Source organism: Girardinichthys multiradiatus, chromosome 3, assembly GCF_021462225.1.
Source record: "Girardinichthys multiradiatus isolate DD_20200921_A chromosome 3, DD_fGirMul_XY1, whole genome shotgun sequence".
Lineage (NCBI taxonomy): Eukaryota > Metazoa > Chordata > Actinopteri > Cyprinodontiformes > Goodeidae > Girardinichthys > Girardinichthys multiradiatus.
In genome coordinates this window covers 46,048,346-46,061,171 of record NC_061796.1, presented here as the reverse complement: position 1 = coordinate 46,061,171, position 12,826 = coordinate 46,048,346, and the positions used below count along the sequence as shown (strand labels likewise).

Genomic DNA, 12,826 nt, shown 5'->3' with positions numbered 1-12,826 from the left:
ATCAGAGGGAAAATATCAGCCTGCAGCACTTTGCAAACATCTTTACTCTGGTCATTAGACGGAATAATAGAGCCACGTTGATACTCTGTGATGAGCAACAATCAGCTGGCTGTTTTTAAAACTGGAGACATAAAAGATGAGCGATAACAAATCTGATTTATTTATTTATACATGTGCAGTCCAAATATACATACAGTAGAATAAAAACTTAAAATGTCTACCTACACCACCCAGTTTAAGACTTGTGAAGTGAACAAAAGTCTGTGATGTTGCGCAAAAAAACACCCTCTGTGTCTGAAACCTTTGGATTAAATCAAGCCCCCCTGTAACGCTACGGTCCTTCCCCCTTCCCTCATCTATTCGATTATTAGATACTAGCAAACCCAATCCTGGCTGCCGAAGACAACCCCCACCCCTTGGACAGGAAATATAGACAAGTGAAAGTGAAGGCTGACCTCAGGGAGATCCCAGAAGGCAGAGTCCTGTTCCAGTTACATACAGTGTGCAGAGACAGAGGAGTAGGTGAGCAGGCAGTGGAGGATTTCATTTACAGTAAAACAAGCCATCACGGGTACATCAGAGACCACAGGAGCAGGGCAGGGCTGAGTGCCCTCACTATCTCATCCCCTGAAATCCAATCCATCCATTCATTCATTCATCCCAGCTAGCAGGCGGCAGCAGCACAGGCTCGTCCATGCATTTAAACCCATTCCCAGATCTTCCCCACTGCGCCTCAAGGTTTGGGGCAAAAGGTGAAACGGTCAGGAGGGGAGCAGACATGCACTGCAGTTAACCCATCCAGCACCAATGCAGCTATCCCATCCCATTTAGAGTTAATGCTGTGCAAAGGCTTGCGGGAGCATGACTCATCTTTAGAGTACAAAGTGTGTGAAGAGTAGGAGAGGCGCCCAAACAAAGATCAAAAGCACTCAGAAAGAAGCTGCTTGTCGCTGTTAGGGAGGGATGTTGTTGCTCATTGAGGCCCGATGGAGCAAAACTGTCTTTATTCCATTATGTTCATTTAGGAAAGGTTCATTTTAAATAAGGAAAACAATCAAAGAAAGGAAAATCCTGTTTCTACGAAGCAGTTAGTGTGAGAAACCCTTTGGCCAAACAATGCTAACAAGTGTTAATAAATATAGAGAAGGACATAATCTATGAAATATTCCAGATGAAGAGAAAATGGGAAAGAGCTGCGACAGAAGGTTTCCATTCAGTCTTCTGGAAGTGGATCTTTACTGCCCAATATCCCAGGAGTGAAAATGGAAAGGAAACATTTATTAGCCTGTAAAATCCGGCTTCTTAAAAGGGACGACCGTTTCAAAAGACTGCAATAAGAAAAAAGGCCTTCTAGCATGTTCAGTTTAACATTAGAACCTGAATCCACTGTGATGATGTAGCTTCTTAATGGCCCGTTACAAAATCCCTCCCCTGCTGTCTTTCAACTGATCCCAATCCTCCCTTCTCTCACATCCTGTCCATCCTTCATTTACCACCCCCCCTCCACACATCTGAACCAGACAAAACCCAGTGTAAGCGTCCCTCTACCTGTCAACTCCACCTTCCCTGTCTCTGTCTATCTGGCTGTTTCTCCACTGAGACGAAGGAGGAGGTCAGTGGTAAGGTCTCAGTTGTTCTGGCAGCAGGCACCCTTGCTGGACGAGCTCTGGGTGGGCTCAACTGTGATGGGAACTACGTTGGAGGCCGGCGCGAAGTCCGAGTTGCCATGTCCTGACATCTGCCTCTGGGAGACGATGTTGTAGATGGCTGTGTCGGAGAGAGGGGTGAGAGGGGATGAGTGATGAGGAGATGCCCATAAATCGGACCAACAGTGGGACATATTGTGATAAGGACAAACAGGATGGTAAAACTGAACAACAACTGTTGTATCCAGATTCCTGGCAGCAGTGACGGATTCTTTCCGTCCTAAGCTGGCAGCTTCATGTCACGTGGAAGAACCATGTCTCCATTTAAGCATTGCACAAAGCAAAAGCACTAAATAAATACCGTTTTGTCTTAAAACTGCAAACTTCAGAGTTTTTCATTCAGATTTCAACAGTGAGACATAATGTGAAAAGGCTGAAGAATAATGGTAGATCAACAACTGTTGCATTCATTTGTACTCAACCCCCTTTCCTCTGATACCCCTAAATAACATCCAGTGCAATCAACTGCCCTCCACAGACGCCTTATTAGTGAATAGAGTCCAGCTGTGTGTAATTTAATCTGCAGCTGTTCTGGTTCTGGCCACAAGGTTGTTAGAGAACATCAGAGAACGACCAGCTTCATGAAGACCAAGGAACAATCCATCATCTGAACATGGAGAGAGGATGGACCAACTACAAACCTGCCAAGACAAGGAGGCCCACCTTAAAGAGACTGGGCAAGGACAGCATTAATCAGAGAAGCAGCCAAGAGGTCCATGGTGACTCTGGAAGAGCTGCAGAGATCCACAGCTCTGTCCAGATGACAACAACCACCTGTGAACTCCACAAATCCCACCTTTATCTAAGCATAGCAAGAAGAAAGTCATTGTTGACAGAAGTTCAGTTTAACAAAGGGAAACATGTGGAAGAAGCTGCTAATGTGAGGAGTCTGAAATAACATCCCATACCCACACAAATGTACACCAAACTGCATCTGTAATTATTTTTCAAAACCATGTTGCATTTTTCTTTTGATCTACTTCCAGTCGGTCAATCACATAAAATACATCAAGGTGACGAAATGTGAGAAAGGTTCAGTGGGTATGAATACTTCTGCAAGGCTGTGTACATCAAATAAAAGTATTCATCATGCTCAGAAAAACCAATAAAGTTTCAGTTTTAGAATTCATATTCAGAGCTCACATCTGTTGTGCATTTGTTTACGGGCTGATTTCTTTCTTTCAACCAGTTCTAAATGTTAGTGAAACAGTGATTTTGAAGTTGACTCAAAGGGAATCTGAAAGGTGGAAACATCACTGACTCACTGCTGCATTCGGCCACTTTTCCAGAGATGTCCCGAAATAAAAGTTCGGTATGAAGCAAGAAGACTGTGGCAAACTATGACTCATCACTCATCACTATCAGTATGGACAATAAGCCACCAGGATGACCCTCTTTGCTATACGACCCATGTTTCTTCTGCTCCTTTGGGTCTAAAGTTCAGCCCTTATTGGCTTGCTAATGCACTGCTTGTCCTGCCTTAATGAGCTAATTAGCAGCATTAATGCAATGGGCCTCGATGGTTGGAAGTTTTATATGAATGAGAAATAACCAATAAGTCTGTGGTGTGGACAGAATGGTTCAAACGCCTCAAGCAGAGTCATAGCTGGATCCAACATGGAGCAGGAGAAGCATACAAACAGCAGGTGCTCCATTCAGGCTGATTTAAGTGGAAGCCCCAGTTTCAGTTGGATTTTCCCTTCAGGCACATCAGAGGTTGCCTGAATCATTATGATTCCTTATTCTCCCCAATGTTTCCAAATCTCAAACAACAGTGTGTCCTTGAGGCTCCTCAGGAACCTTCTCAGCCATGTGTACATGGGAAAACATTGTAAGAACATAGATGGATCTGGTCAGATGGAACAAAGTGGACCCGTGGACTCGAATAACAGTGGTTATTGGTGCTTCTGGGACTGGCCATCTTTATGTGGGCTCTGATGGCTGCAAACATGACTCCTTGTTTTACCCTTACAGATTCAGGAGATGGTTTTACAAGAAGATGCACATAAGGGATGATGCCAAGATCTGATTAGGTGGAGTTTGCTGCCATCTAGTGACAAAATAACTGCAATAACTTTGATGCTTCAATGCTGCACTATGAACAGATGGTTCAGAGATCCCTTTCAGGTTGAACGTTCTTTGTTAGGTTTCTAGTTTAAATCCAGAGCAGAAAGTGAACCTCACCTGTGAGAATGGTCTGAAAAGCCAGTTCAACATTAGATGAATCTAACGCAGACGTCTCCAGGAAAGACAAGGCGTTCTTCTCTGTAAAACACAAACAGTAAAAGCCTGCATTAATATCCCCTTTGCTTTATATCAGGTTTTACCAAAAAGAACTGCCTGACGGCGGTTTCCATGTTATTCTAAACCACAACCGTGTAAAAGTGAGCCAGAATGAGCCCCTTCTGTGTGAAAAACTGTAGATAAAAGACAGATTTTGTGTTTTTGGAAGCAAATACTATGAATCTTTTGTTAAATAATACATTAAAATAATAAAAAAAATTTCCACAAAGATAACTTAGCAAAAGAGCAACCTCTAAAATGATTGGCAACCCTGGTAAAGAAGTTGAAAACACCTGATGTTTTATTGCATTAGCAGCCATTAGACACCTTCTACGTGCCAGCCGGTGGTTGGGAAACATGTTTCTGTTCTACCGTCACATTCTGTAATCCCCTAGAACCAACTGGAACCAGGTGATGGGGTCCGATTAGACGAAAACTGAGCTTTTCAGCAATGAACACTCTAGACAAACAGTGGCACCTCATGCTCACTGTTTGTACAGTGGAGGTTCTGTGATGCTGTGGGCCTGTTTCCCTTCCAAAAGTCCTGGTAACCTGTTAGAGGGCCTGGCATCGTGAACTCATTGAAAATACCAAGATATTCAAACTTAATCTTAAAAGCTGATGGCCTCAGCTAGAAACTGACAATGATTGATCATTAGCTCCATCTGCAGGAAAATGACCCGAACCATAAACTCAAATCAACCCAGAAATGTTTTGCCAGCCCTTCTTCAACGGCTACCTCAGCCTCACATCTAAATCCTTCAGAAAACCTGCGGGCTGAGAAGAGAGCATCAGAGAAGAACCAGGAGTCTGGACCATCTAGAGAGATTGTTCAAAGAGGAATGGTTCCTCTGTTGCCATCTCCAACCTTGTAGATGGCAGCCCTGTACAGCCGGGGCGACTTTATTAACCGACACGACCGTGGAAACACTGGACAATAACATTTGACATGAACGGCGAACAAACTGGGATTGTGACTTCTCTCTTTCTGTCTGTGGGTCTGGTTTTCATGGTAAAATGTGAAGAATCACCAACAGTGGAGGAAGCTACAACAAAGGACGTTCTATGGGCTTCAACAAGAACAAAATGCCAGTTAAAATGGAGAAGTATTAGAAACCGAAACATGTAAACATGAAAATCTGGGTGACGGACCCAAACAAGTTAAAAAAAATGAAAAAGAAAAGCTCAGAAAGACAAGATTTATACACTATAAACCAATAATCTGGTAAAAAGTGAGAACAATAAGAATAAACTCATGTAAATATGACCGCCGCTTTCAGGAAAATCAAAACAAGAAGGCCTGAACAGAACTAAGAAAACCCAGAACAAGTGCTGAACATCTATTATGTTCAGTATCAGCAGATCATCTGACAGAACCTAATGAGCAGATCCTTATCTGTTTTAATGGGGTCTGTTATAAGGAACCTAACGAGACCGATCATGATGAACTGCCCCTGCTGAACATACCTGCAAAGCCCTTCGCCTCTTCGGTGGGCACGGCCCTCAGGTGGCGCAGATCGCTCTTGTTGCCCACCAACATGATGACGATGTTGCTGTCTGCGTGGTCCTGCAGCTCCTTCAGCCAGCGCTCTGCATTTTCATACGTCAGGTGCTTAGCGATGTCGTAGACCAGGAGGGCTCCGACAGCCCCGCGGTAGTACCTGCACCACATGAGGTCAGAGGAACAAAATGTCACACTTCCTGTGACAGCTCATGGATTTCATGATCCTCTGAGCCTAAAGCAGACGACTGAACAGCGGCTGGCAGTTCATGCTGCTACAAAAACCTTGGATCTAAGAAGACGAGGAGAAACCGTGACTGAAAAGATGGGAAGAAGCTGAGATCCTTTCCTGATCAGGTTTCTAGTAACTGATGAATTTAATCTGGGTATAAACGGGACAGTTGCTAAGTTGACCAGGAGATAAATGAACAGATATTAAACCATCAGTGATTTTGAGTTGGTTAATCAGAGAGAATCTCAGAGCTTTAACTTTGTTACCAGAGGGCAACAGAGGAGACATTGCTTCATCCTTCATTACCTGCAGGGTCGACTTATATTTCTCAACCTTCTCATTTCTCAACAAGAAGTTTCTGAAGGATTGTTTAAAAGAAAAAAACATGGAAACCTTCCCAGTTTTCAGCCTCTGCTGGATTTTATTTGAATGTGAGCCAGTTATCAACATTATAGATTAGTTTCACGTATTTAAAAGACGTGGGTGTAAGTATAAACTCATTTAATCCCACTCCTCCATGAATCACCACTATCACGCCTTATTGGGCTGATTCATTTCGCACATAGATTAATGCTAACATACTGCATTATTCATACAGGAAAGTTTGCCATTCTGAGAAATCTTGCAGTGGTTTTAATATTTAAATAAATATGCTCCTATAAACAGCAATAAACTGATAATGATGAATAATTCCTTGCATTATAATGAGACCGTGTATGCAGGTTAAAGTACTAATAAAATAACAATGTTTGGGTTTATTTGACAGCTTTACTTGTTCTGGTGGTTCTAATAATAAAAGTCAGAACCTGATAGTTGCTCCTCAAGCCTCCTGAACCGGTTCTGAATGTTTTCTGGTAAGCGTTTGTAATTTCTCTGTCAATGAAGTTGAATAATTTGCGAGGAACCAAAGCCGACGTCAGGAAGGAACTCACGCAGAAGTGATGGCTCTGTATCGCTCCTGTCCCGCTGTGTCCCAGATCTGAGCCTTGATGGTCTTCCCCTCCACCTGGATGCTGCGCGTGGCGAACTCCACCCCGATGGTGCTCTTGCTCTCCAGGTTGAACTCGTTGCGGGTGAAGCGGGACAGCAGGTTACTCTTTCCTACACCCGAATCTCCGATCAACACCACTGCAGAAATAAAGAAAAGGGATTTTTAATCAGAACCTGCTGCATTGATGAGTTAGGTGGTAACTGAAGACCAAGCTTCTGGAAGCTGCGGTTAAAAAGAAACGTTTGGTTCTGAATCCACACGTAACAGAAACTCAGGGGAAAACTAGCAGACCGATCTGCTCCAGAGCTCAGGCATGATCCATATATACCCAATCATTTCCAGCATCTAGGAATTTTATCAGGAGGTTACTGGATATGAAGCTTAAATTGATATTAAAAAAATAATCATTGAGATAACAGAACTTCAGATGATTATTATACCTGATCATTTCTGCAGCTGGGAACAGCAGAACCTTTTATTTGGAGCATAACTTTGCATTAGTTCTTGTTTTATGCCAAACAGAAAGGAGGAAACTGATGGTGTCAAGTAACCCTAGAAACAATAAAACTGAACTTTTCAAAGCAGCATTGATCGAGAAGGACCTGCTTGTCTGTTTCATAGCTGCTACATTTACATGGTCCTAATGGATGGTCTAAAGCTAGAATACAAACTAAGAACCTCAACTCCTCAGATACATTTCTAGTAAAAATCATGGACTTGTTAAGGAGACCATGAGGCCCGTTCAGATGTCCTGAAAGTCTCCCAAACCTTCTGATGTGGAAATAAATGTTCTGTGTGGAGTTTCGCCGTGATGACCGGCCATCCAGCGAGTTTTCTTTAAAAGGTCAGCGACAAACCATCACAATCACAACTTTATCGCAGCCTGGATCTCACAGACTCAATTTTAATGAAAGGTAAACAACTGGAGGAAGAAAGAAAAACCGAGCGGATCATCTGCCTGTTCTGGTCCTTCATATGTGGTCTTCTACAGGCAACATGTTCCACAGCTTCCTGGTAGAAGGCAGGAGGTCCAGGACCTGAGCTGCTTTTAAGTCACCAGATATGGTGGAACATTTATTTCATACTATTTTAAAACAACATTTAAAGCTCCACCAATACAGAGACACCGTGTAGAAATAACTATAAGTCACAACGACATGCATGCATAGTGCTCCACTGAAACCATTTCAATAACTTTATCAGCAAACAAAATATGAATAAAATTGATAAAGGCAGAAATTCCACATGGCCCAACAGTGGATGAGGTCACTATTACTGAAACATTTTAACCAAATGCAAACAGCAGTTCTAAACATATTTACTCATTGAAACACTAACAATAATGGGATTTATACATCAATATATCGCTAGCTGAGAGTCTCATTATTAATCCATCAAGTCCTGCAGTTCTTAAGGGAAATGAAGTGTTTATTTTGATCTGTTCTTTAGGTTTGTAACCAAACAGATCCCATCTTAGAGGCTAAACTTTAACTTGAAATATCGCCAACGTTTTTACATTTTGTCCATATTGCCCAGCTCTATTTATGACATAATGTTTGTATTTATTTGCCTGTTGGAAGATCAGCTGCAGATATATGTGACGGGACCGACCTGCAGCTGAAGCAGGTCCCTACTCCACTCTCTACAACCTTCTCAATATTCCAAAAATACTCTTTTTATTTGCTTATATCAAGTAATAAATAAATATTTCTTAAAGCAGAGTTTGTGCTTTTGTCTTTGGAATTAAATCTATGACTTTAATTAAAATGAAATAAAAGCTTCAACAGCTTATAAACACAGTTTATAGATTTATGGCATGAATATATTGTGAGAATGTAACCATCAGTAGACTGGGTTGGATCGCAGGCTGTTGTGTCTGTTTAATACATTAAATATTTACTACTGATAGAGGAGTTAACAGTATATGTATTGTTGCTCAATAACTAGTTTTTATTATGTTACACTTTAATAAACTAATGTACAGAAGGGTGAGGATGAAGGAACCCAGAAGGGATTTTTTCATATGAATTACTAAAGTACAATTTGATGATATGGAGAATAACGCAATAAATACAATGAATTCAACTCAGAATGTGATAAATATTGTATCATAAAAACAGTAATCTTTACTCTGCTCATGTGGCTTTAAAGCACAGAAGCCCCAACAAAGATCTAGTCAGTAAAAAGACACCAACTCTGTCACAGCTCATTTGATAAAGAAATTTAAAAAACATTTGTTAGCTTCACCCAGTGGTTTTCATGCCTGTGAGTGGAAATGACAACGAGAGTCAGACATCAGAGTTAAAATGAGCCCTGAGAGACTCCGGCCTCGCCATGAGAGACTCCGGCCTCGCCATGAGAGACTCCGGCCTCGCCATGAGAGACTCCGGCCTCGCCCTGAGAGGTCCAAACCTCACCCTTAGAGGTCCAAACCTCGCCCTGAGAGGTCCAAACCTCGCCCTGAGAGGTCCAAACCTCGCCCTGAAAGGTCCAAACCTCGCCCTGAGAGGTCCAAACCTCGCCCTGAGAGGTCCAAACCTCACCCTGAGAGGTCCAAACCTCACCCTGAGAGGTCCCGTCCCGGCCTCGCCCTGAACCTTCTTTAAGAACGTCCCTCTCCTTTAAAGCCCACAGTGACAGAGTCCCCACACTGACAAACTGAATCAGGCAATATTACAGAAAACTACTTCCACAACAGTCAGGTGAGTCAGCCTGTCAAAGGACTACCCGCCCTGCTGTTGGGAAACAGGAAGTTGGTTTTGGAATGTTGAAACCAACCGTCTGCTGTGCTTCCACTTCCATCTGGGGAGCGCTGCTCATTCATCACTGGACAAATGTCTTAAAATGTAACTAACTGTACTTTTACCTGATATAATCTCTATGGGAACGGCACCTTAAGGAGTCATATGATAAAGGTGTCAAAGGTAACATCCTCTTCCTCATATCGTTTTCTGTTTCATCTGACACAAAAGATTGTGGGTGGAAGAGAAGAATTATTACACAACTCCTCCTAGGTCCAGTACCACCAGACTGGTAGTCATAGCTTCATTACACACCCATCCACACACACCTATTGTTGAGTTCATTTCTTTTAGCTGAAAGACATTACAAGCCTTTGTCAGTTAATACAATTCTTCATGCAGCGATGCAGCCCCAGAGAGGACAGACTGAATGTAAGCGGGTCTGAGAGCCTGTCTGTTCACTTAGATTAATGGGCCGTCTGGTATCCCTTGATGGGACAAAAATGGAAAGAAAGATAGTCATTACATGTTCGATTTAAGCATTTAAGTTTCTATTCCTGCCAAGGCAGTCTCAGTTGATCGCATATGTCAGTAAAGTGGCCAGAAGCAGCAGGATCGCTAAGGTTGATGATTCCTTGGTGACTTAGTAAGAGCTCACCCAACTTGCCTCAGGCTGTACAAAAGGAGAACAAAGGGCAAAAATGTGAGCACTTTGTAGATTCAAGCAAAACTCCAAATTGCAGCCATTTTCTTATCAGGAGCGCTGCTGTGCTGTAAAACGTTCAGTTTGGTCACATGAAAACCACACCAGTGAGTCTGATAGAATCTCTTCAATCCTCTGGGAAGGAGCTTCTCTCACGCAGGTATTTCCAGTTAGACTACACACACTTGTTTGGTGTTCTAAATTTGACAAAAGCTGCAATGCTTATAGGAAGCTACAACTGCTTGTACCAAAACTACAACAATGACTGCCTTTCCCCAGTTACAGCACCCTCTTTCAGCACATTATGCTCGATTACCTGGGAAACTTTTGTTCCAACATGTCAACAATTTCTGATAATTTACGAGCATTAAACCACTAAAAACTTCTTTGCATTCAGAATCTGTATAGCCATTTTCATACTATGTGATAATCTGAGAAAATATGGGCAAAAGGAGATTGATTCAAATAAAAAATGAACTTTTATATCTAAACAAATGGTAAATGACTTCCCTCTCTTTCTAAAGCTACAACAAATGTTAGGTTTATTTGAAATTCAAATCGTTCCGATAGTCACACCCTCTCTGAATATTACAACGCTGTATTTACATTAAAGCGCGAATATTAAACCTCTATAACAAAGGTTATAGAGTAAAAAACAATCTAAACTAAACAAAATCCCTACATTTTTATGATAAAATTTGTAGCTTAAATGTGAGTTTATCTCGTCTTCTTCAGCACAACCAAGCCACAAGATGGAGTGAGTCGGATTTCTCATTTTTAACCTTCAACAATTTTTTTTAAAGTTTATTACAGAACAAACTGGATCTTCTCGCCCAGAAGGTTGAGGCTGTTCTTGTGTGACCTCTTATTGACCAACACCGCATCCCCAGGTGATTGCGTCATCGTCCTGGCAGATGATGAACTCTGGAGCAAATGATGCTAAAAGTGACCCACAAGAGCCCCGAAGTCTGCCTAGGACCCCTAACCCTACCGAGGCCATTTTATAACGTCAACAGTGTTTTTTAGGTTCTCAGGTTTACGACACTGACAACCCCGCGGTGGCATCAAATGACTCCGCGTTCACAGGTGAAGCCACCGCGTAGCCAGCAAGCTACAGGTACAAAAACAGACACTTACCTTTAAAAAGGTAATCATATTCGTCTTCCTTGTGCGTCATAGTTTCTCTGCTGGAAGTCCAACAAACTTCGTGGCGTATTTTAGTTATTTCGAAACCGACCAACAACCATTCGGGACTTTAGTCCCGGTACGTTCTTACTTAGACGATAACGACGTAAAAAAAACAACAACTGCCAGAGTACAAAAACCGACGCAGGAGGTTTTAAATGTAATAAACGAGAATAACAACTAGAAGACAAGAAACTTCACTGCCGTCTTCCTCTCCTTCCGACACTTGCCATTACCAAGGCTGCGGACGTAACGTCAACACTAAGCCCCGCCTCTCGCGCTCTCTTAGTGGTCAATGATTAGTTGACAGTTCTTACTTGCCTTGACGTGATTGGTCTGCTTGTGCTGCCAATCGGCAGTCAGCTGCCGGCTCTTAACTTGAATGACGTCGCGCAGCAACAGGTAGGGTATGGCAAGTGAAGTTATCATGTCATAATGAGACCGCCACAAAACGGAAGTACGGCAACTCAGTTCCAAACTAAATTAACATTTCAGCAGTTCAGAACTCCCTTTCTCCTTCATATAGTCAACATTATATTTCAAATGTCCCTCTTGTGATAAATGGCATGATTAATTTCAGCTCCACAGATTTACATGAACACTCATCCTTCTGCCAGAGGTGGGTAGAGTAAAAATTGGATTACTTCAATATATATTTTTCTCAAGAAGTAAAAATTAGTCATCCAAAAAATTACTCAAGGGTAAAAAAGTATTTGGTAAAAAGATTAATCAAGTAGGCCTACTGAGTCACTGTTTGTTCATAACATCTGATTTAATTGGGACAAAAATAATATAATCAGACAAATAAAAATGAAAAATAAGAGCAAATTCTATTTTGATGAATGTAATAAATAAAAAAATAATAATTACAAAATAACATATTCTGACACAAATTTCCAAATTTGTTTTACAACACAGTGCTTTTAAAACCAATATTTAAGGTAGATAATGTTAGAACAACGCAAAGTACTTTAACCATGTATTCTGTACATATTTTGGTGCATTTCTGCTTAAACATTCATGCTCTTCATTTAGTGAAGTAATTTAAGGTGGTAGAGTTGGCAGAAATTGTACTCAAGTAAGAGTAGCATTACTTAATAATAATTAATAGTAGGCCTACTCATGGAAAAGTAAAAAGTAGAGCGCAGTAAAACTACTCCGAGATGTAAATTTTTTCAAAAAAGCTACTCAACTAAATGGAACTGAGTAAATATTACTGGTTAATCAGATATCTACAATGTGGCCAGTTCAGATATTTACAATGTGCAACTAATTTTGAGTTTTGCTTAACAATAATTTTGAAATACCTAAAATATTATTTGGAATACACAAACAAAAACAAAAAAACATAGAAGAATGAAGTCTGGAATATTTAAACTATTTAATGAAACAGCATAAAATAGGAATTAAACAAGAAAAACAATAAGATAAGTCATGTAAGCTGACATATATTTAATCTGGCTTTCCATGTTAAATCAACACTT

General features: G+C 41.3%; 1 protein-coding gene across 1 annotated transcript; it reads right to left on the bottom strand.

The window, feature by feature from the left end:
* Positions 1-137: 137 nt before the first annotated feature.
* rab11al (RAB11a, member RAS oncogene family, like) lies at positions 138-11,607 on the bottom strand. Its single transcript, XM_047357609.1, has 5 exons — positions 11,295-11,607; positions 6,655-6,850; positions 5,457-5,650; positions 3,891-3,971; positions 138-1,767 (listed from the first exon to the last, which is right to left on the bottom strand). The coding sequence occupies exons 1-5, from the start codon at positions 11,332-11,334 to the stop codon at positions 1,628-1,630; spliced, it is 651 nt and encodes a 216-aa protein (XP_047213565.1). The 5' UTR covers positions 11,335-11,607; the 3' UTR covers positions 138-1,627.
* Between the last annotated feature and the right edge of the window lie 1,219 nt (positions 11,608-12,826).